We start from the raw sequence: 15,290 nt of genomic DNA on the forward strand, positions 1-15,290 counted from the left end.
TGAAACAATTGTATGGGATGAGCACATTGTAGATGATATCATTAATGCTCCCAGACCTTTCTCTGCTCTAAAGTTGGCACTATGCATCACAAATAGCACATCTCAGACATTCTCCATGTGCTTCTACAGAAATGGAAGAGTATCTGAAAATATGAATTCAGCTCCAAGACACGCTGCCAAAATGCTGTTCTGGGAAATTCAGTTTCAAGCCTATCTGGCCTTTTATAGCAGAAGAATTGCTTTTATTTACAGGCCAAAGCAAAAATGTGATGCTGTAAAAAACGGTCTTGTTCTGTAGGCATGCAGCTGGTTTAGATAAGTTCTCAGAATAAAGTGAAAGTTTTGTTTGTATACACATAGATATGCATATCTAATATACTCACAAAGCAATTTGCATTTACTTTATAAGGACATTAATGATAGCCTGGATTATAATGACTTCAATGTTTTCCATCTGAACATAATTTGATCTAACACATGGCTTTGTTTACACTGATTGCTTACATTGGCATTTGATCCCACTTACCTCATGAGAAAAATGAGACTCGTGTTCATTAAAAAAAAAACAAAAAAAAAAACTACCACATTAAGCCTGTTTTGTTGGTACATTGTTTTAAGACTAAAGAATGCTGTAGAACTTTCATATATATCCCTTTCCCTAATTTATTGGCACAGTCTTCCTCCACCAAGGGCGGGGCTTAGTAGATTGTATTTTGTTTATCATGACTAGGCAGGGTGTGGAATTAAATCTCATATTTTCCTATAAATTTGGGAAAATGTTTGGAATTATTGTTTCACTGACTAAACACAGACTTGGGTTCGAAAAATTGCTTTTAAAATAAGAATACTTTAGATTTTGCTTCTCATTATTATAAGGCCTTTAACGGACATAATCAAAATTGTGTCAGATAATATGTCCAAACACTCCAAGTAGATCTTAATCTTAGAAAAAAGAAGTAGGAAAGTCCAACATTTTGTAATCATTTATGAGAGTGGTACATCAATTTTAGATGTATATATTTTCTGATTCATATAGAATGTTCAAGCAAAGAAGTCAGTAGTACATGATTGAAGCAAGACAAGATTGAAGCAGACCAAAATGCATCTTGGGATGAACAACTTAGGGCCTTGGGCCTCTATGAAAGAATAGAATATACCCAGTAAAACTAAGATTGCCTGAAAGAATCTGATTTGTCTTTAAATGCAGCATTTAAATGCGCATTATGTAATTTACAACAGCAAAAAAGTGGACCAGGGTAGGGGGGAAGGTGTGTTTTCATGTGCACGGAATTCAGGCTTTAGGAATATGCACCAAAAGAGATTTGTTGTATCTAGCTTCTGGTATTGGGGTGAGGTGAAGAAAGCATACTGCAGGGTTTAAACCAAGGCCAATGTCTTGGTTTAAAGCTTATGCATTATTTAAGAGTACCTCTGGCCCCACTTTATTTCTAATACCTATCCGTGGCACTGTGAAAGATATGGGGGAGAACCAACAGGGCTTTGTATCGCTTTATGAGTTTAAAATGTATTTCTTTATATGTTTGCCTATGGAGGCGCCATTTGAAAAATGTATATTATGGTCAATCTACTTTGGGGTGAAGAAGATGTTATAGTTTACTAAAAACAATTAGTGGGGTGTAGAGGGAGTTCTCTTGAGTGGGTCCAGTTTCAAACAGTTCTCCCCAAAGGGGTAAGAGACTGAGTGAAAGTCATGTGTTTGAAGTCAATGGAGAAAATTCTGTACTGTGCTTGAAGAAGAGGTGAAACTGTGCGCATTAAAACAATTATGCCTTAACCATAGTTCAAAGGTTTTCTCGTGGTCACTGGGTGTCACTGGGTGACATTTGATGGGATTAGTGTGAAATCTGTGAAATCCACTTGCAGGAAATATTGTAAAACACCTTCACAAGGCATTTACCAGTAGGTGATTCAGTAAAGTGGAGAGTGCTGATTCTCCATGCCCAGGGTGCACCTAGTAGAGGGAATGGTGCCACCTCTTACCGCCCCCCCCACATCCTTGCTGCCCTAAAACCTAAACCACTGCTCAAAACACTATGATACTTGCCTTTCCACAACTCTGGGTTCCCCTACAGGTTTTTATATCAAGACAGAAGGGTGACAGGGAGCGTGACTGATTGTCCCTCACCGTCTAAGGAGTCGATATACAGATCTATCTGCCTGCAGATATGGCCTTTTGCCACAGCTCTGTTGCTGCAGCACTAGAATCCTGAGGAGGTTCAAAACTGTTCATAGTTAATGTAACAAGGATGTTGTATGGCAATGGCAATTTAAAAATAGATTTGGTAATGTTGCTTATGTTTATAATATTTGTAGTCACAAATGGCATGCTGCTTAGCTTCTCTAAAATAAAATACTTTACCTGTGCCAAAACTCTCTTCTCCACAAAGTGAACACCGCCCAGTGTCCATTAAATTTGCAAAATATTTCCAGCCGGTTGGCGTTTCATACACTGGGACTTTCATTAGTTTTGCAACTCTGTAACAGAAAGTCAGATAATCAATGAATATGTTTAGAAAATATAATTATAAACTTATGTTTGGTGCGATAATTTATTTGTATTACTTAATGGTCCAGGCTTCAGATCCACAGAGAACTGCTTTTACCATTTTAATATACGTAGTAAACAAATAGAAGTACCGTAGCTCCCAGAAGAGGATGATTGATCCCTGCAGATCATAATTGGTGTGAATTTTCCTTATTAGTGCTGTTTATAAATATCTTTGCTTTAAAATGTTCTATAAAATTTTAAAATCATCAATTTAAGAAACATTTGAATACAACAGGTTCTTTTAAGACTTGGGTGCCCTTTCCCTTACTGGAAGTCCAGAGCTGGGGATTACTATCTATTATTCACCAAGTACACTGTTGTGCAGTAAACCTAAAACCTATTTATGTTTTTACATTAATTTTACTGCAGCTTTGAAATGCATGTTAAAATAAAGTCATGTTTATAAGTTTTTTGGTTTTAATTTTCTACCTTATGTTGGACTTTTGCGGCATTTCCTTGCATTAAAAGATTTCTGGTTTTGCGTATATAAAACCTATTGCATATGCGTGCTAAAAAAAAATCATTCATAAAATTCCAATGGATGGATAGACAGATAAATGAAATAGGTACAGTATATGAAAGTAAACCACAATCAGCATATATGGCTGCTGTGGCTCTATATAAAAAGGAGCCTAATACTACAGCTGTCCCTGCTCTTTCCAACCACTTGCCTTCCCTACTATTTCTCCCTGGGAATAATACATGTAACAACAGAAAAAAGACCATTGGAAACATCTTAAAAAATAAAAATAATATATCTGAACAATTTAATAAATTTGCCTCCGAAATATCATAAGGGATGTTGTGCTTAGATTCTAACACGTTCACACTGTAGTGTGAGCAACTATATATACCTGGTGGTTAATTTCTCCTGTCTGCCTGCCTGCCTCTGGAAAAAAATTCCAGAAATAGAATAGGAGGGTTAACCACTGGGATATGAATATTTATTTGACCCCAGCCAATCCCTGGGAAGTAGGCCCAGAAGGTGTGGCTGGGTAGAAGATAAACGTTTAGGAGAGTTTGTTCAGCTCTCACTGTCCTTGGACCTCTGCTCCCTGGAAGGCTGCCTGTATTACTAAAGAGCTTTTGTTAGCAGGCTTCAGCATGTGCTTGGCTGAAGACATAGATGGTGTGATTTTGTTTCCTTAACCAGAGGCCTTGTTCCTCTCATCTGAGCTTCCAGGTGGGCAAAGTCTCTGGTTATTTGGCATTACAGCTAATAAAGAAAAGTAATAGAGATTAAAAAACAAGCATACACCTAATGCTTAATGAAGAAGTAAGGGCAAAGCTTTTTTGGCCCTACATCTCCCATGAATCACAGAAGTGCAGTTCGTTCTGTCCATTTTTAGTTAACAGCAGGCTAAAGTCAGCCGGTCCAGGTGCTGGATTGATCCCAAATTTACACTGGGGATACACCTAGAAGCCTGTACCAGCAGCTGGCTCAGAGCGCTGAAGGGGCAGAGCAGAGAGCTGTGACTGACAATCACTGCTCTCTGCTCAGATCAAAGAGAAGAACTGAGCGATCAGCATTCACCAAGGTGAGTATATATTACATTTTTTTGTGTAAACCCGAACTTCTCTTTAATTTTAGTAACATGTGAAACAAAAAAATACTACATTATAGATAACAAATAATATATATATATAAATTATTCCTAATAGAAAGATACCTTTAAAAGTATGTCTATGCAATGCTAATACCTTTACACAAGCCCTGTATTTGCACCTGTTGTCTATGCAGACACTATATATGTTTGTATTTTCTTGGAAATTCAATAAGCACTATTTAATCAAATTATTGGTGATATACTTTATCTCTGTTGTGGATTAGTAAAAGCTAAAGTCAACCTTGCCAACTATTTTGAATCCCTTGGGGCATTTCCATTATTTTGATGTCCCTCAGGCTGCGCTGCAGGATCTAGGACACTTTCTAGGGTGGTAGCAAAGTGCTGAGTGCTTGAACGCTCTGCACACCAGTACCTGGATCTGCAAATTATGCTGGTACTGTCGGCCAAAGTAAAATCCTGTTTCACAGTGAGAGTACATTTCCAATTGGAGGGAAGAAGAGAGAAAAAACAGTGACACAGGAACGTGTAATGAGGTAAGTAACCACTGAACTCCAGGGAAAACATAGGCTTTATTCTTGCTTCCATTGGCACTAACAAAAAGTTTTGTTTTTTTTAGCTCTAACAGATATACTGACACCAGTCAGTGATATGAGGTTTATTTTCCTTACCCTGATAACAAATTTCGATTTATTTTAACTTTCACTGACATTAACAATAAGGGGCTTATTTCATCTCATTACCATGAATTAAATGGGGCTTTTTTCTTTCCGCTGATAATAAAGATGGGGCTTGTTTTAACATTCTCCAACATCAATGATAAGGGGTTTATTTTATGCCCCTGATACCAATGGTGTGTGTTTTCTTTTCCTTTCGCTGACAGGGCTTATTTTAACATTTACTGACACCAATGAAGCTTTTTTTATTTTGAACCCCTTAAGGTGTTCCTCCCAATTATTTTCAAACGTCTGAAACTATGTAAAACAATTTGAGGATTTGAGAAAGGGGCATGCCCCAAAACATGTCATCCTGGTAAACGGCTTAGGCCCCGTACACACGACAGAGGAACTCGACGTGCTTGGCACGTCGAGTTCCTCGTCGAGTTTTGGGATGAAGCCGCCGAGGAGCTCGGCGGGCCGGCTTCTCCCATAGAAGAACGAGGACAACGAGAAAATAGAGAACATGTTCTCTATTTTCTCGTCGAGTTCCTCGGCGGCTCCATCGAGCCAAAACTGTACAGACGACAGAGTTTCTCGGCAGAATCCGGGTTTTGACCGAGTTTCTCGGTGAATTCTGCCGAGAAACTCTGTCGTGTGTACGAGGCCTGAGTGTACTGTTCCTTCAGTTTGGTCAGTGGCTGAGGACTTCTGGGTTTTTGGTGACATCACTTCCTGGAGCTTCCCTATTGTGGGTGGCAGCCATCTATCTCCCTGTCCTTGAGGGATTTTTGCTTGGAGATCAGCACACAACATCCACTCTCAGCCTGATAACTTACTTCAATAAACTTGGCATTGTTTTTTGTGGAACTTCCTTTAGCCCAAGACTATGCATAAGCTATTGCATTTCCCATATATACAACAGTTTTCTGGGCTTTTTACACTGGATCGTCTGTTTAGTGTTCTTTCTTGCCATTCCTCTGTTCTACTACTATAGTGGCCTCTTTCAAGGCTGCCCGAAGCAACCCATGCACCTGGCTTTACACCTGGCTGTGGTTACAGTTTACATGCTTGTCTTGGGCTTCAGCGTACAGGCTTTCTTTGTATTTATTTTAGGCTTGAATAAAACATGAAGTTGTTTTTAAAAAAAAATTACAGACATTCCTAAGATCTGAACCTTTTTACGGTGATAAATTAAGTGTTATTATCACATGTGATACTGCAGCTTCATGCCCCATGTGTTGAGGGACCTTGGCCAAACTGTTTACTCCTCTGGACAAAGTAATGGGTTTCTGCTAAGAAGATGGATAAGAAAAGGCTAGTGCATAAAAATAATGGAAACCTAGCTAATGCGAATATACAGCATTATGAATGAATGTGATTTTGAGTTCTCTAGAGATTTACATCTGGATACACCATTTGTTTTGCCAGCGGCTTTCACATGCTGGGATAACAATTACACATTCAGCAGAGCTAATCTTTTTCTTCCAATAGTTCTCTGACAAACAAGAAATCATTTGGTGGCATTTTCTGTTTTGATTAAGCTTGGCTTGTACAAGTAAGGACAGTTGTACTTTGCTATACCTTTTTGAAATATCATGTTATTTTACCAGCACGTCGCACACCATGAACCTTATTCAAGCAAGAATATTACAATAAATAAAGCCACATGTGGAAATAAAAGATGATTTCCTCTCATTTTAAAACTTCCTTCCCATTTGCTGGTCTGTTTCACTCAGATTAAGTACAAGATCTTTGATGAATAAATAAAACCATGTATGAGTAATTGAAAGCACTTAGATACACTTACTGGTTTAATGACTTTGAGGAAACCTTGACATAACTTTTTTTTTTTTTTTAAGAAAGAACTTTAGTTCTATACTGCATCCATTCAAATTTGTCAGTTTTTATGTGTGTTTAGTGCCTCACTGCATAGACTTGCAGAACCAATGAATAATTATACTGATTACTATTATTACTATTACGACAACTATCACTGCCACTACTGCAACACATTTGCTACATCTTCTACTGCTAGTAGTACTGCTCTTTTATAATTACTACTTGTAATAATACAAATATTTGCTATTGCGTCTGCATCTGCCCCGAGCTGTTTGCAGCCAGCCTATAGAGGTGGATGCAGAAGCAGCAACTGCATGGACACAGCCACATGTCAAAATTTGGCATGCATGCAGGAGCGGGTACACAGGCACATTAGCAAACCTGCACTTCGCAGAACAGGTGTTAACACCAATTTGAATGAAGCTTAATTTATAACAAAAGAATATATGTTTAAAAAAATATATATATATATATTTACATTTTTATTTCATATGCTTGACCTTAATAAAGAAATAAAATAAATGCAAAACTACTATACATTTATAAATGTACTCAATACACTCAAGGCAGACCAGTAAAAAATGTATTCTGACAAGTTTCTGTGGGTGTATTAGTACTAAAATAGTCTTTCTCATCTGCTGAAATGTAAAGTGCAGCTACCTATGCAGGTAGGCGTCAATGCAGTAGCCTCTCAAACCTTGCCTTTGTGGGTGAATCTCAAGCTGTTGAGGAAAATCTTTGGGACTTCCTGGCAAAGTGGCAAAACATACCAGCCCCTTTCTACTTCTAGTGTAATTGGCCAGTAAGGCCACCTATCATAGTGGTGAGCCAATAGGAATGTTGGAACTTTGCCTATCAAAACCACGACGGGAAGGTTTGGGAGGCTGCAGCAGGTGTTTCAACTCAACTTCTCTTTATAAGCATTTTTATCTAAAAATAATTAGCAGTTATAACAATACAGTAATCATTGCTTTTGTTGCTTTCAAACCCCAACCCACGTATAATGGCAACATTATGTAGAACAATGATGCAGGGCTCACAGACAGGCGGTTGTGTGATTCCTTAATTTGACCATAGATGGGTGGAATTTCAAATTATAATTCTTAGGAAAAGAATGTTCCAAGAAAATTTGTCCAATTTTCTAATCCTTAGTGGGTCAAAACGGCATTTGATTTTGACCACAGTGACAAAAAATGTAGAAGGAGCAGGATAGAAAATATTTATTGATTAAATGAACTTCTAACAGTTACCTGTATGTGGTTTTCATTTGGTAAAGTCTTTTCATTTTAAAATTACATGTTAAAAGCAAACTAAATCTTTGCTATTTAATAGCACTCTGCTTTAACGCAGGTGCCTACTTTTTGGATGCACTCTACCTAATGTTTTAGTGAGTTCTAGTCTTTTAGGCTGCTAGGAAGGGGTTAAGGCTGCAAACTCCTGGGTGTTCATGGCTCTGCCCCCTTGTTGTGGGCTATAAGTACAAGAGGAGGCAACCCAGGCAGACTCACTGCCGAGCCACTGCTCTGCATGTCCATTTATACACAGAGTTGCTGCTTGGCCCCGCCCATCTCTCGCTTCATTGGCTCACTGGCTGTGGTTGACATTGGCTACTGCTGCTGTTTCAGCTAATAAGGACGGAGAGTTACCGGAGAGCTGAGGCTATTGTGCATAGCGCTGAAGAAAGATCAGGCTCAAATGAGTAATAGGGGGCATGGGGGACTTCTGCACAGAGAAGATTTTTTACCTTCATGCATACAATGCATGAAGGTAAAAAACATTGAGCCTTTAGAATCACTTTAATGGTTCACACCCTCTGGTAAGATGCTTTTTTTGGTGACACACAGTGGTGGAAACACTGTTTTTACACCAGAAACGCAGCAACTTACGGAGCAAGTGCTTTGAGAATACAGCACTTGCCCGTCTAAGTTGCGGAGGCGTAACGTAAATCAGATACGTTACGCACGCACAAAGATACGCGATCGTACATGAATCTGGCCCATAGTGTAAATATGGGCATATCTGTTCTGCAGTGGTTACTGGGCTGCTTTCAAACTGAGCTGTAGCCGGTGCACTGCAGAACACCTGTGGTTTAACTACACTTTGCCATAGACTTCTATTATTATGGGTTTGGTGCACTTCAGAGAGTGCACTACACCTGCAGGATATAATAGAAGTCTATGGCAAAGTGCAGCTAACCAACAGAAAAGCCACAGGTGCACTACGCTGGGTAAACCACAGTGCATCAGTGTAAAAGCAGCCTTAGGCCTCTTTGACACAATCAGTCTGACCCAATCAGACCACCTGGTCACCTCTTTTGAGCCACAAATGTAAACAGACTTGTGGCCATATACCCGCCTACCTCCAATTCAATCAAAAAGAAAAAAACAGAAGGGGGATCCGTCCCCTTTCATCTGGGTAGATCGGAGCAGAGGGCCCATAGAGTAGAGTGGGCTGTGTCCATGTCCACTCTGCATATGCAGAGTGGACACGGACCTGTCATCTGTCCGCTCCTCTCATTGTGGCCTGTGACCGGTAACCAAGTCGCTTAAGTGGCCCTCACTCCTCAAAAGGTTGGGTACCCCTGCCATAAGCCTTCAATGACAGATTCGACCTTAATTATTTAGTGTCAAATGTACGCAAGTTTCACACAATGTAGGTTTGCAGTTGTGCCATGCCCTTTCCTTTTTTAGATGATGGATTGAACAGTGCTCTGTGAGATGTTCAAAGCTTGGGATATTTTTTTATAACCTAACCCTGCTTTAAACTTCTCCACAACTTTATACCTGACCTGTCTGGTGTGTTCCTTGGCCTTCATGATGCTGTTTGTTCACTAAGGTTCTCTAACAAACCTCTAAGAGCTTCACAGAACCGCTGTAATTACACAGAGATGGACTCTATTTACTAATTTGGTGACTTCTAGAGGCAACTGGTTCCACTAGATTTTAGTTAGGGGTATCAGAGTTAAGGGGGCTGAATACAAAAGGAACGCCACACATTTTTACTTATATAAAAAAAATGAAAACCATTTATCATTTTCCTTCCACTTCACAATTATGTGCCACTTTGTGTTGGTCAATCACATAAAATCCCAATAAAATACATTTACGTTTTTGGTTGTAACGTGAGAAAATTTGGAAAACAGGCATCTGTATTTGCAAATTATTTGCACATCCTCCCTTGGTATGGTTCACGTTTCTCACACATGGAAATAGCAAGACAACTATTAGCACAATAACACCAATATGGCCTCTCTTCCTCCAGCTCCACTGCATGTTAATCCTCTGTAATGCCACTTCCTCTTCATCCCTATTATAAGCCCTGTTCTTTTATATGCCTTGCATTCACCCCTCTCCAGGGAACTTCAGACCAGGCACGTTAGAACTTTAAAACTTTTACTTTAAAACTCTTATAACTACAGAGCCATATTAAACACTGTCATATTAAATTAAATGTTCTTTTGCAAAAATAATCACTTCTTACACATATTGTAGTCTTGTAAACTAAATGAACTATTAGGATCCAATAGTCACAAATGTATGCACGTTTCACACAATGTATAAGTACTATACTAATTAATCATTTTTCATGTAGTGAGACGAATACATTTTTATGTTTGTAGTGCACATGAACAGGCACTTGTATTTGAAAATTATTTGAACATCCTCCCTTGTATGGTTCACTTCCCATTGTCTTTGTTACTAAAGTTGGCTGGGGTTTCATAGTTAACATGCCTAGTCTGAGAATGAGTGCATTATTTCTCTGTTTTTGTTGTTGCTGTTCCATCACTTAGCAACCCTTAACTAATTTACAATGAGTAGCACTTAATAAAGGGCAGGCTACTGTACCATATTGTTTTCTCATAGCATGTGCTATTTAAGATGTGATCCCCAGGTGCAGAGTTGTTACTGTTAATAAAACAATGACATCTGCAACTAGGCCTGGATAGGACACATTCTGGTGAGTGTTTGTGACTAGTAATATTCTATTGTGTTCTATTAAGACAAAGGACAAGATGTTACAATATTTTGGCAACATAAGAAGGAATATATATAGCTGTGTCATTAATGTTAGTTGAGCACCTGCATCATTAGTTACCAAACAAAACAAAGCTAGCAAAGTTCTTTTACAATTAAAACTTTATTTATGGCCTTAAACAAATTAAATAAAAGCTTAACTACATAAAGATATTAAAGCTTATTTTGTAATCCTAATAAATAGTCAGAGAAAAAAAACCTTAAAGGACAGTGGGGAAATGCAGGTTGACATTGTGTATCAAGGTTCCCAGGGATTATACTGATCCAGTAGCTTTAAAGTTTTTTTTTTCGAACAAACCAAACTGCTCCCCTAATCGCTCCCAACCAGTCTCAGATATACAAAATAACAAAAAAACAAAAAAATCCCAAAACAACTATTACTTGCCTAATTATGCCTTAACATGACCCTCTGCGCCATCTTTTCTGCTTGTGAAGATCAGTGACCCAGTATCGCAATCTAGTTTTGTTGCCTCCTCTTGTCATGACAAGAGTCTGCCGGAGTCTGTGAGGACACCACCAATGGACAGACACTAGGACAGACACACAAGTCACCTAAGTAGTGGCATGGGCACCTAAAGAAGGACCTCCCACTCCGCAGTCCAGAAGAAATTAGACTCAGGACCCAACTTATTAAATATGACCATTAAATTACCGTATATACTCGAGTATAGGCCGACCCCAGTATAAGCTGAGGTACCTAATTTTACCCCAAAAAACTGGGAACACTTATTGACTTGAGTATAAGCCTAGGGTGAGAATGCAGCAGCCACTGTAAGCAGAAAAGAGGATCAACAATTCCCATTTGCACGCCTCACTGTGGCCATTGCAGCTTCATTGTGCCCAACCTCACTGTGCCCGTTGCAACCTCACTGTGCCCATTGCCAAATCACTGTGCCCAACCTCACTGTGCCCATTGCCACCTCACTGTGCCCATTGCTACTGTGCCCATTGCCACCTCACTGTGCCCATTGCCACTGTGCCCATTGCCACCTTACTGTGCCCATTGCCACTGTGCCCATTGCCGCCTCACTGTGCCCATTGCAGCCTCCCTGTGCTAGAGTCAGTGTACCTGAAATTTTTACAGGCTGGCGTCCACTCATTGTTTAAAAGTCGCGGTCTCCTCCTGGTCCTGTTTCGTGATAGGCGTTTCCCATTAGCCTATCACGGACGTCTTCTCATCCTCGGACTCGGTTTCCCAGCAGACACTGTGTTCAGTGTTCCGCCTATCACGGACGTTCTCTTGTCCGTGATTGGCGGAAAACACTGAACACAGTTTCTGCTGGGAAACCGAGTCCGAGAATGAGAGGACATCCGTGATAGGCGGAACACTGAACACAGGGGCCCGAATTCAGATACAATTGTGTATCTATCGGCGGGCGTAATGTATCTCAGATACGTTACGCCTCCGTAACTTAGGGCGCAAGCTCCGTATTCATAAAGAACTTGCGCCCTAAGTTACGGCGGCGTAGCGTATGTGGTCCAGCATAAGCCCATCTAATTCAAATGTGGATGATGTGGGCGTGTTTTATTTAAATTAATTGTGACCCCGCGTATTTGACGTTTTTTACGAACGGCGCATGGACCCATAAGGACCCATAACAATAAAGCGCGGGGGTGTACGGACTACCGACAGAGATATACCAAAAATGTTATCAGATTTTGCTACCAGAACTATTAGAGGTACTAAACGATGCATATGAAAAACAAAAACTTCCAGAATCAATGCAGGAAACGATAGTAATAGTGATTCCAAAACAAAAGTTGCCTGAATGATGAATCCTATCGCCCTATATCTCTCCTCACCTCAGATGTCAATATTTTGGCAAGGGTCCTCGCAAACAGGCTATCAAATTATATTCACAGCTTAATACATGAGGATCAAATGGGTTTTATACCAAAGAGAACCGCCACAACAAACATTCACAGGCTATTTTTAAATTTGCAATTGCCTATGGAAAATATGGGATCTAGAGCAATATTATGCATTACAAGCCCAAAAAGCCTTCGATATGGTGGAGTGGGAATACTTATGGGCTGTACTGGAGGCTTTTGGAATAGGACAGGGATTTTTAAATGGGTTAAAATATTATATAGTGACCCTAAAGCAAGGGTAAGAATTAATAATACATTATCCAGCCCGTTTACCTTATCTAGAGGGACAAGGCAGGGCTGCCCCCTGTCATCATTACTGTTCGCTATAGCAGTGGAGCCTCTTGCCCTTGCCATTAGACAATCAACAAAAATAGTCGGGTTTCGACGGGCAGGCAGAGAGGATAAAGTGGCCCTGTCTGCAGATGACGCTCTTATTTCCCTGGGGGATACCTCGAATTCATTAACAAAACTTATGAGCCTTATTTCCATATTTTCGGGCTTCCAAATTAACTGTAATAAATCCATATTATTACCATTAGATGAGTTAAAAACCCCCTTATTAAATCAAGCCTCTAAAATTCAAAATTAAGGATAAAGTGAAATATTTGGGGATAGAGAGCTCTCGAGATGTAAAAGACTATATTAATCTAAATTTGAAACCTCTATTAGCAACATTTAAGGATAAATGCCAAAGTTGGTGTAAGTTACCTCTGACGGTTATAGGAAGAACAAATCTTATCAAAATGATTTGGGCCCCGCAATTACTTTATGTGTTTAATAACTCACCCAAATGGATTTTCAGCATTTTGGTTTAGAAAAATAGAGTCTCTTTTTAGAGACTTGATCTGGAGGAAAAAACAACCACGTATAAAGTTAACAACATTAATGCTACCCAAAGAAGAGGGAGGTCTGGAGATCCCCCATCTCAAACACTTCTTAGCTTCACAATCACAACACTTTAGTGGCTGGACAATAGTAGTGGACTCTGACCCTATACAGAGTCTGCTACTATCAGTTTATGAAGTATGTCCATTGGTTTCTTTATTAGAGTTGAGAAATCAACTGCGCGATAAAGGATACCTTACGGGTAAATTGTTTGACAAGGTATGGCAGGAAGTGAGGAAAAAGATAAATAGATATACGTCATATACCCCAATCTGGAATAATAGCAGCTATGAGGAACTGATGAAATTGGAAGGGTTTGAGATCTGGAGGCAGAAGGGACTAAGGTATATAGAACAGCTATTTCAGGAAGCTGTGATGAAAACCTTTAGTGAATTAAGTAAAGAATATAATATTCAAAATCAAAGATTTTTTCAATTTCTACAAATTAGACATGCATTAAAAATACAGGGTCGATCTCATGAATTGAAGTTTAATAATTTAGTGGTAATAGCCTTGTTGGACAAGAAAAAAAAGGGTTTGATATCACAATTATATGATATATTATTTGATAAATTTAAAGGTACTGTGGATATACCAGCAAGATTAGCCTGGCCGGGCAACATAGGGTCAATTTCAGATGAACAGTGGGCACGGGCACTATCGGCAATACCTCAGGCCTCGTTATCTTCTACATAAAATTTAACACAATTATTCATCTTACACAGGGCACATTACACACCAGAGAAATTATTTAAATGGAAATGCAGAGATACAGACCAATGTCCTAGATGTAAACGGAGAGCAGCCAATCTAATACACATGCTATGGAGATGCCCTAAACTCCACCACTATTGGTCTGGGGTGGTATCTACGATTAATAATGTATTTGAGAGTGGGATGCCTATGGAGCCAGGGGGATGCCTTCTAGGTATACTGGATGAATCAAGAATTACAGGGGGAATTAATTGTTTCAATAAATAGAAGTCTATTCCAGGCTTGTAAACTCATAGCACAAAAATTATCACCATTTCCACCTACTGTAGCGGAATGGTAAAGATACAAGTAAGGGAAACTTTAATTAAGGAAAAGTTTACTTTCTTACATAGAGGCTGTTTAGGGAAATTTAAAAAATATGGAGAAGGTGGTTTGGTATCTTGGAGGTATAACGAGAGAGGAGAGGATTAATGTGTGAGCAGTGGGGGGGAGGGGGGGTGTGCAGCATGGGGGCCAAGGGTGTGGATTTATTTATTTTATTATTATTTTTTTTCCCCCTCTCAATACGGGCTATGTTGTTTTGTTGTTTTTTCTGTTGTGCCTCTTTTTGGTTGTCTGTATATAAAATGAATAAAAAGATGATTTGATTTAAAAAAAAAAATTGAAAAGGGTGGGATGAAATGTTTTGGAGTGGAGGTAGGGGTGCTAAAGCTGGAGTTCTGTTTTAAGTAAATAAACAAACATCTGAAAGAGTAAGTTTAGCTTATAGCTTCAAAACAAATTTCCACTGCTATTTGCCTTAGAAACTGAAAGTATATGTTTGAATTATTATCACAAGCAACATGTTCCGTGTCATAAGCAACAAAGCATACAGTAGAAAGGAAAAAAACATTGTCCTACGTCGAATACAAAAAGGCCAAAGGGCACAGGACCCTAAGAAATATGCAGAGGTCAATGCATAAAGGTTAAATTTTCATAAAGTGAGAACATTACAGCTGGCACCTAGCTCAAAAGTAAGAGATTATCTGCTTCAAAGATAAAATATGGTAGAAATGGTAGATTTGAAAGGGAGTAACATAAATCAAGAGACAACAGGAATTAGAAGGATGAAAGCTAACGAAAAAAGCTTAGAAGGAGGAGAAGGTGGGAAAGA

The 15,290-nt window shown here is 39.2% G+C and overlaps 1 protein-coding gene across 2 annotated transcripts in view; it reads right to left on the reverse strand.

Moving 5' to 3' along the window:
• The window catches only part of PGM5 (phosphoglucomutase 5), a 163,496-nt gene that overhangs the window by 67,627 nt on the left and 80,579 nt on the right, over positions 1-15,290 (reverse strand). For both annotated transcript variants that reach the window (XM_040356968.1, XM_040356962.1), the window contains exon 7: positions 2,381-2,496. In XM_040356968.1, the coding sequence (XP_040212902.1) occupies positions 2,381-2,496 (116 nt within the window). The remainder of the gene's footprint in view (positions 1-2,380; positions 2,497-15,290) is intronic.

Source organism: Rana temporaria, chromosome 1 (genome assembly GCF_905171775.1).
Source record: "Rana temporaria chromosome 1, aRanTem1.1, whole genome shotgun sequence".
Taxonomy (NCBI): Eukaryota; Metazoa; Chordata; class Amphibia; order Anura; family Ranidae; genus Rana; species Rana temporaria.